A 20,302-nucleotide genomic window follows, 5' to 3' on the forward strand; every position below is an offset into this window, starting at 1 on the left:
TGGATGGCAGGAAAACCTGTCGAGGAAACCATGAAGGGAAAGTCGGAGAAGATGTGAGAGATTCTCTGTTGCTGTTGAGGACAAAAAGAAGAAGACGGGGACACACTGTCTTCCTACCAGACAAAACACTGTGTTTGTGTGTGTGTGTGTGTGTGTGTGTGTGTGTGTGTGTGTGTGTGCGTGTGTGAGCTGTGAACCAGCCAGCCGACGCTCAGCCTGTCGCTCTGCTTGCTCTTTAACACCTCCCTCTCTCACTCTTTCTCCCTCTCACTTCATTTTCATCCCTTTTTCCCCCTCTTTTTCTTTGTTGGTGCTTTTAATAGCATCACCATGGAAGTGAAGCGGGGTTGCTAGGCAACTGGCTGGCGTCTGTAAGGGTGTGTGATTGGCGGTCAGGCTGACAGACACAACAGTGTGTGAGGATGTGTGTGTGTGTTTGTCATCTGTATACACCGCATGTGCATTCGTCTTTACACTGAAAGGCCGTCACGTCAGAGTGAATTATCACATTTGGTTTGGAGCTTTAGAAGATTTCTCTGAACTCCAGCGTCTGAAATTTGATCCCAAAACCTTTGCTAGCTGCGTTAAATGCGTGACGGCACCTTCATCTGCCTTTTGTGGCAACTGCAGAGTCAGAGAGCGGCTACAGGAATTCATTACATGGAGAAAAACAGCAGACTGGGAAATGATATGACATCATAGGCCACCGTGGTGACACCTCCAGGATTTCCTGTGTTACTGCAGTCGCCTTTGTCTGCTGGTGAAATAACAGCAACACGATCAGAGTACATGTACTGAGGTGTTTGTTATTTACTTTATATCTATACCACCAACATCTAATCAGTTCAACTTTGAGTCCAAGTTATTGCTTGTGCTTGATTTGATTATTTGTTGCTTTTTTTTAAAAAAATGACAGCTCAAGATTGTAACAAGGAAGAGGGCAAAAGGGACGACATGCAGCAGAGAGCCACAGGTTAGGACGGTTTAGGACTCAGCCTCTTGTACATCCTGTTTCTAGAAGGTGAGCTGCTAAAGCTGCCCGTTTGTTCCTCATTTGAAGATATTCCTTCCACATAATCCTGAAATATCAGGTTCACAAGAACAGGACGGACAAGCCGAAAACATAAAGCCTCCAACCAGAGCTGTTGCTGACGCAGAGGCTTAAAAAAACATTCAGGAAGCTCATGAAATCCAACAAACTCTTAAAGTTTTGCCAATTGTTTTGGCTCATGATTTCTTACAATCAGGCATTCAGGATGTCTGTGGTTTGTTTGCATCGATTTCACCTTTAAACTTCTCAGATAGTTTGTTTTAAATGAATGTTCAAGGCTCAAAGAAAAAAATGTCATTAAACATGAGTGAAAAGTAAAAGAGGAAATTGAGAGAAGTAACTTAGTTTTTCTTCTTTCCTCTCGCAGCCGTATCTTTTAATCTGTTGCCATGTATTTAATACACAAGGGGACATTTGACCTTTTATACTTTCAGTATATTTTGTTGATAATGCTTTGGAAGGTTTTTAATGCAGGACTTCTACTTTATATTCCTGTATCAGCACTTTTACTTCAGTAAAGGATGTGAGTACTTCCTCCATCACTGCTCAGTTAGTGTCTAATCTGATGAGGCTCCGTGCGATTACCTCCTGGACATGATGGATGGTTATAGACGTACCACTGACACCGAAACATCTTTCTTTGTTTTTTTTATTTGTCTCTCATTCATCACATTTCACACGTTTTCCTCACTGAACCCAGAAATGTCACAGGTTGAGACTGGAGACAACATGGACGTTTCAGTAAGCAGTTTCCTCGTTTTTTTTCCTGTTATATTAACAAATATATACAGATATCCCAGGAAGAGCATCGTAATAATAATAATAATTAATCCTTTCCGATAATAACAATAAATTTAATAATAAATACTCAGTGTTCTTAAACCACACGAGGAGAATGAGTTTGGGCTCACTCTTCCACCGACGGGATTGTCTTCATCCCATACAAATAATAACACACACACACACGCATATTCACACTCACACACACTCACTTAGAGAATTTTTGCACTGTCAAGTAAATACCACCTGCAGCCGAGAGGTGAGAAAACGACTCCACAGATAAAAGTTGATTCGTCAGCCGTGAGTTCACAGAGAGACCGACTAGTCGCACAACGAGTCAAGAGGAGAATCTGAGGCCTCCGAACTGCGTTTCCTCCTTTTGTGTCCGTTTTCGAGCGGCATGAACGGGATCCAGAGTGCTACTGAGCGCTAGTGAAGAATGTAAAGTGTGGAGAAGACGAACAGATGAGCAACCAGTGGTCTCATTTTGAAGAAGTGCTGCACAGAGCGAACCATTCACACGTAAAGTAACATGCACTGAAAAAGCACCGGCACGCGAAAACAAACATTTTGTTCTTCCACACATGTACAGTAATATATACACATTCGCACAAAGAGAAACACACCCGGTCTGCCAAACCGAAATAGAAAAAACTGTTTCTGCTAACAGGTTGCGGTGGGGATGCACTGAGAAAATAAACTCTGTTTTTTTGTCCACTAGTGCAGTGAGAAAAAGGCTTCTTCCTGTCTCAGTCTTGGAGGGAAGAGGTGACGATGACCCCCGTGTAGAGAGGTGACGAAGGAGGGGTTGTGGGAGATGTTCGTGGCGTGCAAAATAAGAACAAAGACACTCTCTAGTAAGAATTTTAAACAGCTCCTCTCCGGAAGTGATGAACGTTTAGGTGAAATGTGAGTGAATGTTTTTTTTTTCTTTGGAGCGAGAGATGCAAGCAGAAACACAGGCGGGTTAAAGCACAGGCAGGTGGGTCGAAAATGAACAGTTAGCAGAGTCAAAAAGTGGCTTTTTAAAGTACTCGAATGGCTTTTGAAGGTCTCGAAGGAAAGCAGGTCAAAATGGCTTCCAAAGGGGGGAGAGAAGTGTCGGGTAAGGTGGGTGGGTGAGCACACTACAAGGCTTTTAAAAGGCCTCTAGGACCCTCAGTGTCGTGCAGGTTAGAGAGGCTTGCTGTAAGGGTTTCACACCTTATTAGGACACTAAAAGGACACGTGGGAGGAATGGCTTCCAGTAAGTGCCTAAAACACGACGAGACGTTTTTGCAAACTTTCAGTGAGTGCACTTTGCTCGGCTCATTATTCAGCCCAATGTCCTGGAACAAGTCTGAGTGCAAAAAGAAGCAGCAGTGTTACAAGTATTGTTGTCCGCACAGAGCGGCAGGCTGCCTCTTTCCACACAGAGGGACAGTTGGGTCCTGACTCTGCCCCTCCACGTCCATGTCCATCAGGTTGGGCCGCGTGGTGTTGGCACTGGCGCTGCTGTCGCCCGAACCGAGCGGGCTGTCGCAGCTGCTTCCCGGCGACGAGCTGAGGGTCCGGGAGAGAGAGCCCAGCTTCCAGGGGTCGGCTCTCATCTTGGCCGGGGTGGGCCGAGGCCGGGGGGCGAACTCCAGCGTCTTGGGTCTCTCCAGTGGGCTGATGAGGCGGAGATGGTCCGGGTCGGGGATCGGTGGAGCGGGGGCTTTACGCCGATGAGGGACCGGGAAGAGGATGGAGGGGTCGGGGAGGCGGGGGATGTCCAGGGTGTCCGGTGTACCTGAAGAGAGAAGGAATGAAAAAAATATGTTTCATTTCAATCCTATTTTATTTTATTTCTACTTTACTTACTTTGTTTGTATGTTTGTTTTATTTTCTGGACGTTAGGACACACAAATAAAGTTTTGCTGACAAACATAGGCAACAATGGAGTCTGGTGGATTTGGTGAGAGTGATAGCAGCTGTTACTGGTTAAAAAAAGAGATTTTAAGTCTCTCTCTGCAGAGATCTTTCCATAATGTTTTCAGATACAATCTCAGCCTGTCAGCACTTTTAGTGGACGTGCTTTAACTTTTTACGATTACGTTGCAGCCTTTCGCTGCTGACTGATGCAATCTACTGAACAGCTCTAAAACGTTTTGTACCTATTAGTCATTTACACACAACAAATGTAAACACGGGGCCAATGTTTAAAAATAACATGTCATTTGGGGAATTTAGCACTATATTCTGACATTTTACAGAAAGATCAATTGTTGGAGAAAATAATCTGCAGACTAATGATGAACAGACTAATCATCAGCTGCAGCCCTTCATCAGATGGTGAAGCCTCACAGGATATATCAGTGTTTTGCATGTGTAGGCTGATTATCCTTGGCATATTTCCTACTGATTTAAAACAGAAGTTTTGCAAGTTACACAAATGGCTTCAGTTTAAGTTCCCTCAAACTTGATACTCTTGTATCTTTAAATTAATTTAAATGCAGAACAATGTAAGTGGCTAAACTATGAAATACATTTTAAAATAGTTTATATTGTTAAATATTATTGTTGCTATTGTGATTTGATTTGATTTGATTTTGTCTTGTCGTGTCCTTGATGCTGATATTTTGACCCTGTCTTGGCGAGGTCTCACTTGTAAAAGAGATTTTAATCTCAATCTCTTTAATCTCAACATGACCTTGATCATTTTTGCTGACATTATATTGCCCGTTAGCTTCAATGTGTGTTTGTTTACATAACATTTTAGCCGACATGATGCCAGAATCACGTAAGCATGATTTCACATTTTACTTTTTGTTTTGGTTTAATTTTATTTACGTTTAATTTATTTAGTATATTTTTGTTTCAAAATTAAAAATTAAAACTTCATTACTCTTTAAAAGGTTGCACTTGTATTATTTATGCTATTATATCATCATTACATGAGCGGCATTAAATGGGTCTAAAATGACAATAATATTGTTTATCGCCATTATTTCTGGGACATCATGGCAGTTGTCGTGACAGACCTATGTGTTAGACAACCAACTGTTCATAACACCATAAGTTCAGGCAGGAAGTTGTTTTACATTATCCACTCTTATATCTCTATGACCTCTCTAAGAGCAGGAGATCTGTATAAACATTCGGTTCATTTACTCTGTAATAAGATAAGAAACAAGACAGACTTCCTCCATTTGACAAACCTCATACTGGCATGTTTTCTTTCAATCAGTTAATGTTCATTCAAGTCTATTTCAGGCCCTGGTGGAGAATTTGTGAGGGGCAGACTAACTAAAATAAATGTTATTGTTGCCACAAATGGTTCAAACCAAAAGGGACTGTGTCATTACAATCTAGGATGCTCCAAAAGTGTCATTGCTTCACACTGGCACGGCTTTACTTTCTTATACTTTATGGTGATTTCTCTACAGAGACATTTGTTTGTTTCCATGCTTAATATTAACTATTCAACACTTCCATTTTGTCTTACTCGCTCCTGTGAAGGAGATAAAGAGACTTGTTGGCTGAGGGCTACATAAAACATAAACAGAGTGAAATATCTCAATAAATATTGGATGAACTGTCTTCGTTCAGACGCTTGCGTTCACTGAAGTTATCTCAGCTGCAGACTTCTACTCTTTTTAGTAAACTGGCAACAATCAATCATATGTTCCTTTAACGTTGTAAAATCCATGTTTACCTTTGTTAGAGGTCCTGTGTGGCGCTCCGGGTGGAGGAGGCATGGGCATGCTCCCGTCTGACGGCGTCCTGTGGTGTCCCAGAGTGTGAGCTCGGGGTCGTATCGCCCCATCTGACGGGGTCCGCCTGTGTCCTCTGTTCATGGCCATGGTTGCAGACACGTGGGTGGGCGTGAGCGACTGGTTGGGCTCCTTCTTGAAGCTCTCTGCCCGCAGGTCCAACAGCGGGTTGAGGGCCGGAGCCGGTGTCGCCGCCGGTGTTTTGATCCCCGTCATCGGCGTCAGGGGGAACTCTTCGGGGTCGGAGGGAAGCAGGGACTTGGTGGAGTTGCAGTCAGAGAGAGAGGACAAAGAGAGGAGAGTGACGGAGGGAGACGGGTCCATGCAGGGGAGCGCTGAGTCGTGATGTCTGGAGAGGGAGAGGGAGAGGTTTCGGCTGGGCGGAGAGGTGCTGCGACGGAAACGTCCCGTCCGCTGGAAGAGACCCTCCTTCTTCTTACGCTGCTCCTCTCTGAGGTCCTGCTCATCCTGCAGCACCTGAGAACCACATCAGGTCGCATTAATGAGCTGCAGCAGAAACACATTAGAGGAGCGCTGTGTCGTGCTTCTTTTACAAATATGTTACTTTATTTCTTTGATAATAACTTCCTTGTCCTATTAAAGCAAAAGATTACACCCAAAATCATTTCATTGATCGTCTCTCTGTATCTACTGAGCAGACATAAATCCTCCTGACACAGAATCAACAAGGTGCTGGAAGCCGTCCATGCAGACCTCGGTCCGTGCTGACTCGGCAGCATCACACGCTTCCTGCTGATAATCTGGCAGCTTGCTCATCCTGTTTCATCTCATCTCAAAGGTGATCTGTTAGTCTGAGATCTGGAGATTGCGCAGGCGATTTGAGTCGCATCGCTGTTTCTGTACCTTCACGGTGTGATAACAAGGCGACGAGGGCTTTGTGTGGGAAATAAATATCTACTGTATTGTTTGTTTAACCAGGGAGAGAAGGGGATAAGGAAAGCGTGAATGAATCTATAGTACCACAATTTAAAGCTTTATCATCCTGTGAGGGATATTTTATCTGCACACAAGGCTTGTAAAATAAAAAGACCCAATGAAAACAAATTAAAAACAATAAAACCTCACATACCGGAGAGATCTCGAGCAATAACTGAGAGGGGAGTGTAAATAATGACCGCTCGCGGTTAGACAAGGTCAGAACCAGAGGGAAAATTAAAATCCTGCAGCGTTCAGTATAAAACCTGAAATATCTGCTACAGAGACTGATTTTGAAACTTGGATGTCAGTGATATTATGTTTGGTAATAAATGTTTGGTTTGTTTATGTCTGGTGATAAACTAGCGGGTTGTTTTATGTGCTCCATATATATTTTTATTATTAGACGATGTATATCCAGCAGCCTCCTCAAGCTTTTCAAATAAACTTCAATCTGACATATACATCTATTTAACCTTACACTGATTTCACACTTCACTTCTGTTTTCTCACCTGCAGTTTTCCCAGCTGCAGCAGGTCTTGTCCGAGGGCGACAGACGCGAGCAGAGAGGCACAACCCAGCAGCAGCATGTCGCTCTTCTTTCTCTGGCTGCAGCGACGGTGCGAGTCCTGGTAGCTCGCAGCCGACCCCAGGCCTCCGGGCCCCTGACAGGAGCTACTGATAGTCGACACCGTGTTGGGCCCCAGGCTGCCCCACAGGGACCCCGAGTCCTCCACAGCCCCGTTACTGCTGGTCTCTGAGGGCTGCAGGGACCCGGGCGACTCCTCAAACTCACAGCACTCCTCTGTTTGAAAACATCAAATGAAAAGGGTTAAAAAGAGGTTGATTCTTGTCACTACGAGCTGTGAATGTAAGAAAGACTCACCCATTTCATTAAGGCTGGAGAAGCCAGCGGTCATGGGGGCATGTTTGGGGGACTTGCCCAGATTTGGTGCACTGGACGACCAAACTTTGCATCCCTCACCCAGCGACTTCAGTCTGCAAACAGACAAAATGATATCAACGACACAAAGTGCAACAATATTGTGTTCAGACAGAAAGCTTCATGTACATGGGCAGCCATCAAACACAACATTGACTTTTTTCCACCAGATTTCCAGAGAGATCGTCCTGCTCCTGGCAGGTCAACACACTGTGATGAGATATTGATTGAGAGGTTTTGTTTCTCTGTGTTTTGAGCAACAGTCCGTCCAGAAACATACGAGAGAAGGTTGTTTCATCTGACCTGCGATAAAGTTTGTTAGCCTTTGTTATCTAACAAAAATGAGCTTCGTGATCCAATTTCTATCAGTGTTGTTTCATCAGGTACGTTGTGTTTCTTTCTAGAGAAAACTGCCTTCTTGAACTTATTGATAAAATTGATTAACAATGCCTCTTTCAGTAACGTTTACCTTAACTTTTACAGTAATACAGGCAGACCTGTTAATCCTGAGAAGTTTCATTTGATCATAAATCATATCTGGAACTTTTCACAAAATAAAAACAACATTAAGTCAACATTAAGATTGACTTAATCACATTTTACAATCAAAACTGGTTTGTGTGACCGTACTTGTCCTCGCCGCCAACCCTCTCCTTCTGGTGGGTGGAGCTCGGCCCCCAGGTGCGTCCTTTCTTCTTGCTGGTCGTCAGGTCTTCCTTCTTACACACGGCGCTGCGGCCCCACGTCTTACTGCCGTCGCTCGGTGTCACTGAGGAGCAGTAAGAAAACCCACGTCACATTCTCACTTTACATTCACTCGCTCTCACACCGGGTGCTTTCTGATGTGTGTTTGCACTCACATCGGATGGCTCTCAGTCGGGGTATGACCCCCGGGCTGGCGGGCGGGGTGGTGCTCTCGCTCCCCTTCCTCTTGTCCACACTGGGGGACGCCTGGACTGTGATCTTATGCTCAAAGCCTGCAGGTGAAGGAAGGAAAGGGATGTTTGTTTTACATTTTCTCAGACCCACTCCATCAAGCTCATGCAGTCCACATCAGCAGGTTTACTTACAATACTAGCCATCAACCTCAGTACAATAGGAGCCACTTTACTTCACTTTAATAGTGAAGCTATTTGCTCCTGCTCCTGCTACTTACAGGACAGCTTTACACCTGAAGAATCTGAATATCATCGACCCTCATTCATCAAACCTCCTGTATTTTAAAAACTAATGTCGGCACGTACGGTGAAATCACTGGAGCTACGTGTGTGTACGTCTTCTCTTCAAACTAAGTTACAATGTCTTTGCAGTGTACCGGTGTGGATGCACTTCATGCAGTCTTTGTCCTAAATTTCAGGAAAAAAACACCTTGTAACAGGAAATGGCATCAGACTGGGAGCTCTGCCAGCTTTGAGCACCTGATTTCTCGGATTAAAACAAACACTCAGCCTGCAGTTCCTCTGTTCACCCACCAGAGGGCAGACTGATGCAGTTGCTGTCTCGGCCCAGCTTCAGCAGCCGGCTCTTCTTGAAGTGGCCCTTCCTCTTCTTCACGCTCGGTTTCTCCTGGTACACCTGGTGGATGATGATGTTCAGCTCTCGCTCCACGATGTCGATCTCCCTCTCAGCCAGCTCCTGCTCCCGCCTCCTCAGCTGCTCCTCCTGCTCCCTCTGCTCCTCCGCTGCTCGGGCCAAGGCCTCCTCCCAGGACCTCAGCTCCTGGAGAGAGGAGAGGAGAGGAGAGGAGAGGAAGAGGATGGAGAGGAAAAAAGTTTAGGGGAAGAGGAAGAGGAGGAGAGGAAAGTAAAGATTAAGGAGACAAAAGGAAAGGAGAGGAAGAGAATGAGGGAGGAAAAGTGGAAATGAAATGAGACAGAGAATGAAGAGGAGAGGAAGAAGAAGAGATGAGAGGAAAGGAAAGAAGGAGGAAGAGGAGAGGAAGAGGAAAAGATGGGAGGACAGGAGAGATTGAGGAGGTGATGTAATGAGAGAAAGAAGGAAAGGAGAGGAGAAGACGAAGAGGAAGAAAGAAGAGAGGGAGAGGAAGAGGAAGAGGTTATTAACGTGGCAGCACCTCCTCTAACACCTCTTCTGACAACAGGCTTGTTGCTAAGGTGATTCTAACTTGAAGAAACACCTCAGACAGACAGAAAGTGAAACGGTGAGAGATCTGCCACCACCAATGAGAAATCTGACTTTCAGCTAAAAAACTCAAATTAAATATAGTAAAAATACTCAAAATATATGAATATATATGGGCTAATATAATATAACATAATATAATATAATATAATATGAGACCATGTTAAAACCTACATTACTGTAAAACTTTAGATAATTCATTCACCTTTGAGTACAGTTGTGTTTTATATCCATTAAAGAATATTATAGTATAACTCAAGCGTCACTAGTTTAAGTCGACCCAACTCAATCTTTCCGATTTCTCACCTTCTCTTTGGCTCTGAGCTCGTCAAACATCTGCTGGATCTCCAGCCTCCAGTCCTCCTGTAGGGAGTGAAAGGACTCCAGAGGCATCTGAAACATGGCCGACTGCTCGATGGCCTGCAGTCGTGTCAGGATGCTGGTGAAGGAGGGTCGGCTGTGGGGGTTCGGGCTCCAGCACTCTGAGGAACAAGAGTTCACACTGATGTTAGCGTCAGTGCATTACATTACTTACTTTGAGCTTTTGGTTTGTTATTTCCTGTTTTATTTTGAAGTTTATTGAAGAAATCTATTTTTTCTGAAACAATTGACATATGTATAGCTATGTTTTGATTTATACGGCAGTCTTCTGCCATAAATACGATGCATGCCAGTTCCCATTCACTAAACACCTAATTTTATAACTCACACTGGCATTTTACAGTAGTTTCTAACACACTGCAGACTAACTGGTGATTTCTATGTTGTTCTTATTGTTACTTAATCCAATAAAAAGACCAAAATCATCAAGTCTGCCAATACTCAGCCAAAACCCCATTCATCCTGACTAAAAACATAAATCTTTAAAAACTCAAATACACACTTTCATTGTTTTTAAAAATGCTGAAAAATGTCCTAAAAAAAATAAAATGGCCACCGTAGTTTTCAGCAAATACTATTCAAACAGGAGTAAAAAGTGATTTTGTGAGGGACTATTTTTAGCCGTGGATTAATACACAAATGGCGCTCTAATGAATATTTACAACAAACGGACAGTGTTTGTGTGTGTGTGTGTGTGTGTGTGTGTGTGTGTGTGTGTGTGTTCATGGTAACGAAGAAACATGTCACTCAGTGGGACAATGTGGCTCTTTTGTGTTTTTTAAATAGTTTTTGGACCATAATGAAGCAAGTGGAAAAAAATAAATCAGGCTTTGACTACACAGATGAAATGTGTTAGTAGGATGGTTTTGGTTTTGTCATTGGATTTGTTGACAATGAGAAAAATACAGAACATCACCAAACTTCAATGTACAGGTCAAAGTTTATAAACAGCATATATAAATACTGCATACAGAAATATACAATATACAGTGTCTGATTTCCCTCCCCTGTGAACGTACTAGTCCCGACTAAAAACATTTTTTTAAATGCACAACAATTTCCTAAGAAATCTGGGCACTGTAGTTAATAGCTGTGCATAAATACATTTTTCTTGGAGGACTATTTTTAGCGGTGGATTAATACACATGTGGTGCTCTAGTAAGTACTTAAAGCTGCAGGCATTAGTCTTTAAAAACAGGTCTTTAATATACAGTTTCATTTTATTTATTTTTTAAAAAAAGGCTGTATATCTTCCTAAACAACCTGAGCACTGTAGTTTTTGTCAAATGTTACTCTAGCAATAGTTAACGCTGCTTTTTTGTACAGTCAGTGTATGTGGGATTGACTCAAAATAAACTACAGTATGTGTGTGTTCATGGTAATGAAGGAACATGTCACTCAGAGGAAAAATGAGGCTCTTTGTTGTGTTTTTAATCATTTTTTGACAATAACAAAGCCTTATTACACAGAGGAGAGGGCTGCGTCAGGCTTTAACTACACAGACAAAATGTATTAGAAGGATCATTTCAGTCTTTGTCTTTTAATGTGATTTCTTGACAACAAGATAAATGTAGAATAGACCTCAAAATACAGGTCAAAGCGTACCAACAGGATCTTATACAGTCAAGTTATCATATAACCTAAAGAGGACTGAACCATGAATTTTTGGTCTGGATATATTTTTCCATCTCTGGCAGCAGAAATGGCAATGTGAGAAGTGTTAGCCAGCAAGATGGGACAGCATATGGCAGCCATCATGAGCCAAACCCTGACTGACAGTGTTGCAGAAACATGGTGCACACCTACAGTAATCTGCTGAGCCCCACACTGATCGGTATTGTCTCTACAACATTAGAAAACATGCAAGGAAATGCATCAAACAAAGGAAAAGTAAAATGTTATCTGAGAGCAACCAGAGAGCTGCTTCAGGTTGCATTTATTTATGAGGTAACCTAAATTAGCATAAAGAGTGTGTGGATGAAGTTGGAGGAGAGAGGAGATGAAAGTGAGATGATGACAGGAGTAAACAGTGTAGAGAGCAGCGAGGGATGAAAAAGGAGAGATTAACGGATGAACATGGATAAGATGAAGTGGAGTGAGGGGGGGGTGAGGAGGAAAGGAGCTTTAGGAGCAGAGTGGGAGGGAAGTGGAAAGAGGTGGCTGAAGTTGGCTGACAGTTTGAGAAACAAACTGGGTTTTTTTTCACGAGACGTAAAACCTGGCTTGCAGTTTTCCCATCCGTGAAGGAAGCAGCTCGGGGATGAGCACATTAAGGTAATTTGAAAATAAGGAAGGTGTGTGTTCAAACAGTGATGCCCTGAACTGTGAAACAAGAGCCGGTTAATACTCCACCACCGTTAACAAAGCACCGCCTGGATTATTTGCAAGGTGAAAAGGAGAAATTGGGCCCAGGGGAGCTCAGGCGAGTATGAGGAGGATGTATAAAAAGCAACTTAATGAAATTTTTCAGACAGTCTTCAACCATTTTAACTCCATCTCAGCTCTCAGATGCAAGACAAAAACGTATTAAAATCATCAAATGTGACCTCAAAAATTTGCGTAAGGTTATCTTAAAGTCAGAGGATGTGAACACCCAAAGGGCCTTTTTCTCAGAGTGAGTTTCTGTATCATCAGTGACATGTTTTAAGGTCATATCTGATGACTGATGTACAGAAGAGTCCCAGAGGAGAAAGCACAAGGACACGAAAAAGCTAAACTTGCCAACAGTGAATGCATAAGACTGTTTTCACTGTGAGACTTTTGTTCTATTCTGACTTTCTCCGCAAGAGCAGAAGCACTGCCTGTTTACCTCCCAGCAGCTGAGCGAAGGGTTCAGGGCACGTCGAGGGGATGGGGAGTGTTAGCTTGTTCATTGCAACACCGTAAGCCACCGCCAGAGCGTCTATCTCCCGGTAAGGAACCTCGCCGGTCAGCAGCTCCCACAGTAACACGCCGAAACTGTGACGAGAGACGCAGAGAGAGGACAGACAGTACAGTAAATACAAATGTGTGTTGGTCTCTGTATAAATCAGGTGGAGTAAGACAGGTGTAGTACCTCCACACGTCGCTGCTCTTGGAGAAGAGGGAGAGCTTGATGACCTCCGGGGCCATCCAGGCGTAGGTCCCCGCTGCACTCATCTTGGTGGTCTGGTGCCACTCCCGGGCCAAACCGAAGTCTGTGATCTTCAGGATCTTCCCGCACAAGTCGTCCCGCTCCGGCGGCTCCAGGATGAGGACTGAGGAGGAGGAGGAGGGAGGAATGATAAAGGAAGAGGGCAGAGACAAAAAAAACAGTTTGTGTTAAACACAATAAAAACAGAAACACAGTGAAGAAAACGCAACGAATCATAAACTATTACAGTAAAATCAATAATCATATGACTGTAAAGAGAACGCAGGGTTAGATTAATGAAACAATGTCTTAAGTACAGAGAAGTACTCAACTCTACAGTGTAGAAATACTCTGTCCTGCAGTGCATCAAAAATATAAGCCAAAAGTCAAAACACTCATAATGCAGAGTGGCCAATTTCAGAATATGTCACTGGATTATAATTTCAGATGTATTAATGTGTTCATCACTTAAATGTTGCAGCTGTAAAATGTAAAATGCAGCGGAGCAGAAGAATAATAAGATGGAAATAAATTGAAAAGTACAAATATCTCAAAATGTGTCATATCTTGTGTCAAACGTCACTTTCCACCAGTGCTTAAATGTGAATCTCTGCTGGTTTTCTTAGTTCTGTATGGCATCTTCAGGACCTCAGCTTGGTGTTTGTGAAATATTTAATACAAAGAGCAAATAATCAGCAGATCAACAAGGGAAAATAGCTTTACTGTACGTCCCCATTAGACCAAATGATTCAGACACCTTGGTGAATGTTTAATCCTGCCTCTCAGACGTCAAGTGTTTTACGTCACAAAACTTCCTGAAACTAAATGATTCCAAGTCAGCAAACCTGGTCTTGTAATTGCCCCACGTCGAAATCACTGCTGCTATTTAGTCACATCTCGGTGGCCTAACATCAGACGCCCACCGTCCCTGAGATAGGCCTGATTTTGATTCAAAATTATTATGTGAAATAATCATTACATTGTTAAAAACAAACATGTAATGAGTAGGATGGACTGACAAATCATCTACATTTTCATCTTGTTGATTTAAGTAAATTTAAGTTATTTCAACTGATACATTTGTAAATTTGTATTTTTCTATACGCAGCAGCTGGATTTGGTCTGAAAGCCGAGACATGAAACTGTGCCCAATAAATTCTGTATTGGAAAACAAAATGTAAAAGGTACACGCTCAGGAACACAGTCACGTTTACATTACAGGTGTGGTCAGACCTGCGTGCTACTCGGGTTTCAGCCTTTAACCATCACCTCTGGTCCAGCAGTGTGCAGCATGACGTGTGTACATCATTTAAAGTGACAGTCATTTTAAAACGTACAGTCTCCTTCTATATGTCAGCGCTGAACCTCATCTCTCTGCCTCTGTGTCTCTGCACGACTTCCTCCTTCATTTCCGTGTGAGAGTCGGCTATGGAAATATTTGGAGTGTACACAGTTCACAGGCACCGGGAGGCAGGTGGGGGTAGCTTTCTCTCTCTCTCACTTATCTACAGGCGTATGCAAAGGGTGGTGGAGAGAGGCTACGCACACACAGCGGCGTCTTTGTTTACACACACACACACACACACACACACACACATACATGGTTTCACGTGATAAAGGTGTGCCTCTCTGTGCTCTGCTCTGTCCACAAGCTCGCTAGGAGACCAGTTTCAGTGATAAAGGATTGATCTCAGCCAGTCTGCAGATACTTACATAGTCAGAGAGAAGTATCAACATCGTTTACTTAAGTCAAAGTAGCAATTACCTGCTGTAAAAAATACTCTATTACAAGTAAAAGTAATGCAAAGTCCAAAGATTTAGTCATCTTTAATGGATATTATTACATTTGCATGTGTTAAATACTAGAGCTGGTCGAGCTGGAAGTTTAACTATGTTGTATTACGGCTGAGACATCGTTCAATTAATCAATTAGTCCTTTGTCAGCAGTATCCTAAAGGTCAAATACTTGTTTACGTCATATATTAAGCAAAACTGACACACAGCTGCAGGTTTGAGCTTCTCAGATGGAGTCGACACCAGCTCAGGACAGCGAGAGGACGTTTGCATGCTTAGATGGGTTTGCCCTCCTCTCCTGGTTTGTATAAATACGGAGCACATCCATACAGGGCTGTAGGTTGGAGGCTGATGACAGAGCGAGGAGGAAACAAAGAAACCGAACGCGTGAGCGAAGCAACACTTCCACCTGCTCCCTCTCACTCCTCTCCCTCATGTAATTATACCAACATCGTGTACTTTCACACCTTCGAGAACGTCTCTGTGCTGCTTCTCAACACCGCCTGCACATGTTCATTCATCCCGCCACAGGTTTTTTAATACCGCCAACATTTCCTACATACGTCAGGCGCAAAGATCAACATGTTTGTGTTCGACTGGCAGAACAGAAAACCTCAAGAGCAGTGATACACAGATGACACCCGGGAGGCCGTCGGAGCCATCACAGCACATTTTATCACAGAGGAGAAGGGAAAAAAAAGTCCTCAAGGATAATGTGGCTTTTACACAGTGCAGTGGCAGCGCTGTTGGAAATGTTAGCTGAAAATAGACTACAGCATACGAATGAGAAGAAAGAAGAATTGCTCCCTGCTTACTACGAAGTCTCCCAGAGCTACGTGCATCATGGGAAATATCACAGGCAGCGCAGTTTGATATTATATCGTTAATAATGTGACAAATGCTGCTGCGCTGCTTTTTAATGCCACGGTGAAATGAGTCACTGTTTGAGCGTGGATCACCAACTTCATCTAACGTCCTCTAATAAGACCTTTTCTGTGCAAAGCTGATATCAAACAGACTGTAGGTTCAAACAGACCATGTCTGATCCTACAGGGAGCCACAAATTGGTTGATTAGTGACAGTCATGCCAGCAGCTCCGTGAGGCTGATAATGCTCATTGAAATGAAAACTAAAGCAGTAAGATGGATGAAAGCTGGGGTCAAAAGTTTGTTTTTGATTGTTTGGCCTGAAGTCGAGTCAAATTTATTTATAAAACACATCGTTTCTGTTCCCTGCCCGGGGACCACGGATGTAAATTAGCATTCTTGCTAAATCTGGCATGTTCACATCGTGCATTTGAATTCTGACGTTCATGAACTTGTTCTGTCCCTTTCAAATAAATAAATGGAAAACAAAAACCCCAAAAAACAGTCCCGTATCTGGTCATTAATGGTAAATGGACATAGGTTAGCATTCACCCTCTCACACACAGCCTCCCTGATACTGATCCCAAGAGCCTCTGGGATCAGTAGCTTCCCCAAGGACACTTCGATATGTAGTCTGCAGGGGTTGGGAATCAAATTGGTGGACAACCACTCTACCTACTGAGCCACAGCCGCCCCCATAAACCAAAGTATTGGACAAACTGACATGTTGATCTCATGGTGAGGCTCAAACAAACATCAGGTGATCATAAAATTTGTCAAAAAAAAGTCAAGGGCTCTAATGAAAGCAACAAAACAAGCTCAAATTCTTGTTAGAAAGTTATGCATCTTTCTGTTATAGTCACTCCCACTGCCACACACCACTGCCTTACCGATTAGCATTAAACACAACCACACACCTTCACACATGTCTTCATACCAAATTTTGCCTCCTAGGGCGAAAGCTTGTTGTCAACCGTTTGTGGCTGTCAAACAGTGAGGACATTTTTGTGACACAGCCAACTGACAGAGCGAGCCGTAGAGCTGCTGGTCGCAAGGAAAAATGCAATGTCACGATACTAATTAAAAAACAACAATGTCAAAGGCTTGAAAGCAAAGATCTCCAGATAACACAGACAAAAGGCTCCTGGTCGGCCGTGATGCCTTGTGATAAATGTATCAATACTCTTTAAACCCATTAAGGAGTGAGCACCAGTTTGTGGCCCACACTGTGAAACCTTATAGGATGTTGCAGCTCTGGCCACGATCCCGACACTACTGTTACATCCAAGTATTATTGATCATCTGTCAAAAACACCTGCTGATCGGGGTGTGGCCAGAGAGTCAAATGTTGAGCCCACAGACAGCAGCAGTTATCTTCAGTGTTGATTTAACCTTTAAACTGTTGCCGTTCTTCCCTCCATCGGTGGACCCTGACCCAAGCTGAGTGTTGAGAAATGTGGCTGTTCAAACACTGACGGAGGAGTAACCAGCCAGGCTTTAACCCCACCATTGATCTGCAGACTGGTTAGTCAGTGCAGTGAGCACAGGTGACACATTAGCCCGCTCGCACATCTCACCACAGAGGAATGCAATCAAAGGTCTTCTGAGTGAAGGTATTTATGTCCGAGCCACTTCCAGCAGAGCTCGAAACACCTTCAACAAGCAGGGCAACATGTTTGGTATGTGGCGGCTCTAATCTGGAAACTCCCTGCAGGTCGACAGGAGATAAACCGCTTCAACAATAACATTGAGTCAGCACTTAATATAAAGGATTAGACACTTAACAACACTACAATGACATGACAGTAATAAAACCTGAGGCTGAGCTGGACGATGCAGGGGATCGTAATGCCAGCGAGAATTAAAGGCGGCAAAAGGAATTTATTTAGTTACTTTTTTAAAATTATTTGGAGCGTTCTAGTAACAAATAAAACACTACACCTGAACATTGACCGACTAGCCAACCTTTTTTATTGTCTCTCCGTGCTGCCTCGCCTTAAATAAACAATGTGAAAGTGACTAATCAGCTGCCAGAGTTCGGGGCGTGGACATGCGAGCAGTCAGCTGAGAGACTTGGTCTGTGTGATCAGCTGATCAGGACGCTGCAGGTGGTGTAACCGGTCAGAGCTGACGCTGCGTTCATTTTCTCTGAATGTTATGCAGCTAATTACAACGACGTAGATACGGAGCGTCTGATGCAACCACTCCACAGACGTGTATTCAGGGTTGAGCTTTACAATGCTTATGTCCTTTAATGTCAGCATTGTGAATAAAGTAGTGAAAGTGGCCTTCCTTTCTATCTTACTAGATTTCCTAACATCAGATGTAAGCCACAGAAGCTCATGATGGAGAGGCGATAAAGATCTAAAGACTGCCTCGTGAATGCATCATAAATCCTCTGTGAGTTTCACTAATGTCAGTAAACAGTTCAGCCTAAAGAAAGAGCGAAGGACACACAAAGCTGGACCTGTTTAACTCATATTGTTCTGTGTTATTTTGGCTGAGGATCAGCTCATTGTGCTGTGTCATTAACTTGTTGTTATGGTAACAAGGGCAGAGGTCACAGAGCGAGACTATGACGCTGGGAAACGAAGGGGAAGAAAACGCTCGTGCCCCTATGAGGATGATTTGTTTTCTTTTATCCCTCTCGCTCGAGCACTCCACTGACTCTTTTTACAATCTGTTAACTTTCTGAATGTTCAATACTTAATAGCTGGAATGGCCCTTTAAATTGAGTGGATTCTCTGTTGGGATGATAGCATCTATGCATACAAAATACTTAGCAAGCAGTGAGGCATAGCATCAGTTCAGGCGGGGCACTGAAGTCTTACTCGTGTTCACTTGTTTCACCACCCGACCTCGTCTTTATGACTGAAACATCTCATGAACCGTTTGATGAGCTGTCATTAAACGTTTCTGTAGACGATCATGGTGCCCAGAGGATGAATCCTACCGACTATGATTACCTTTCAAAATTAAATTTGTCATATATTTTCATCAATGACCAAAAACCTGCAAAACTAATGTCAGCCTCACTTTGAGTCTAGTGCTAATTGGCAAATGTTAACATGCTAACACACTAAACTAACATGGTAATCACTTTGAGTGATTTTTGAAGAAAAAAGGACAAAATTCTGGGTTCCAGCTTCTTAAATGTGAATATTTTCAGGTTTCTTTTCTCCTCTATGACAGTGAAGCGTCTATCTTACAATTTTTCGCAATTTTCTGACATTTTAGAGACCAAACAGCTCGATTCATCAAGAAAATAGACAAAAAAACTTCAGTATTTGAGGAAGATTATTTCTCTTCTTCTCTTTCTAACCTCGTTCTTCTTCCCTCTCCCTCATCAGTCTCTGTTTCCTCCTCCTCCTCCTCCTCCTCCCACAGAAAACAGGTGTAGCCTGCAGGGTGGAACAGCTGTTGCCGTGGCGCCAAGTCAGCGAATCAGCTCCGACGTTCCAGCAAACGCCCAACAGAGTCTCTGATACCTCCCTCTAACTCTGACTCCCCCAGCTCGCACACAACACCTTCACACCATCCTCCTCCACCCACTCATCCTCCTGCATACTGGAGCTGCTGGTTGTTTAGGCACAACACCAGCACCTCTGTACTGGTCCCAGCGTCAGGGACACAAATACAGCAACTTGAGGGACATGGCAGCGAGCCGACGGAGCATCAACACAGATGAGATACGGGCCCGTGGGATGCTGAGCAGCCAGTCCTCCGCCCCGCAGGCCCGACGTCTCTGTTTCTGCCTCGGCAAAGATCAAAAACTTGTCAACAAAAAAAGTAACCCCCCCTCCAACCCTACCATGTATGAGTGTCTCTTCATCTTCGCATCCCCTCTTTCCCCCCATCATCATCCCCCCACTCCCCTCCCGCCCTCCCTCTGTCGGTGCCCACAGCTCAACTGTCTGCTGTTGCAGCTGTCGCCAGCCTGGCGACGATCACAACACACCGGGGAGAAGACATGGAAGAAGAGACGCAGGGAAAGCAAAAAAACAGAGTAACTGAGAGGTAGATTGTGTGTACATAATGTGGGAGATGGTGGTGGGGGGGTAAGAAGATGAGGAGGCGACGCAGGGTGGAGGTTTGAAGATGGGGAATGGGGGAGGGGAGACGACAGAGGATGAGAGGAGGAAGGAGGCAAGACAGGGACAAAAAAAATGGCATGAGGGAGGAGAGGAAGAGCTGCAGAAATGAGGGCAAGAGAGGAAGAATGAAATATTGGGAAGAAGCAGCTGAAAAGGCAAGAAACAGAGAGCGGGATGGGGGAGAAAAGGAACAAGCACTACGAGAGAGAAAGAGAGGGCAATAATGAGTGGATGAAAAGATGCGAAAGAGATGACTGGAGGGAGAGCTTTTGTCATTTTCCTGGCAGCACATACCAGATGCCTTTGTATCTCAATAGGTCTCTCCATTTTCCTTCGGCTTTCACACATCTCGTCTCTCAAGAGATTTCGAGCAAAGGAAGACATTAAAAACGTCTCTACACAAACACACACATGAAAAAAAAAAAACCTTTCAAATTCCCCCATCATTTAAAACCCAAGTTCAAATAC

The 20,302-nt window shown here is 43.6% G+C and overlaps 1 protein-coding gene across 1 annotated transcript in view; it reads right to left on the reverse strand.

Moving 5' to 3' along the window:
* Positions 1-1,891: 1,891 nt before the first annotated feature.
* Positions 1,892-20,302, reverse strand: part of map3k10 (mitogen-activated protein kinase kinase kinase 10) — a 34,371-nt gene continuing 15,960 nt past the window's right edge. Inside the window, exons 2-11 of the mRNA XM_084350275.1 lie at positions 13,024-13,204; positions 12,778-12,926; positions 9,894-10,069; positions 8,918-9,164; positions 8,306-8,422; positions 8,076-8,214; positions 7,389-7,501; positions 7,015-7,307; positions 5,508-6,042; positions 1,892-3,602 (exon numbers count right to left, since the gene is read on the reverse strand). Coding sequence (XP_084206401.1) covers positions 3,196-3,602; positions 5,508-6,042; positions 7,015-7,307; positions 7,389-7,501; positions 8,076-8,214; positions 8,306-8,422; positions 8,918-9,164; positions 9,894-10,069; positions 12,778-12,926; positions 13,024-13,204 — 2,357 coding nt within the window. The 3' untranslated portion in view covers positions 1,892-3,195. The remainder of the gene's footprint in view (positions 3,603-5,507; positions 6,043-7,014; positions 7,308-7,388; positions 7,502-8,075; positions 8,215-8,305; positions 8,423-8,917; positions 9,165-9,893; positions 10,070-12,777; positions 12,927-13,023; positions 13,205-20,302) is intronic.

The sequence above is a fragment of the Pagrus pagrus genome (assembly GCF_965226575.1).
Source record: "Pagrus pagrus genome assembly, chromosome: 4".
In the NCBI taxonomy this organism is placed as follows: domain Eukaryota; kingdom Metazoa; phylum Chordata; class Actinopteri; order Spariformes; family Sparidae; genus Pagrus; species Pagrus pagrus.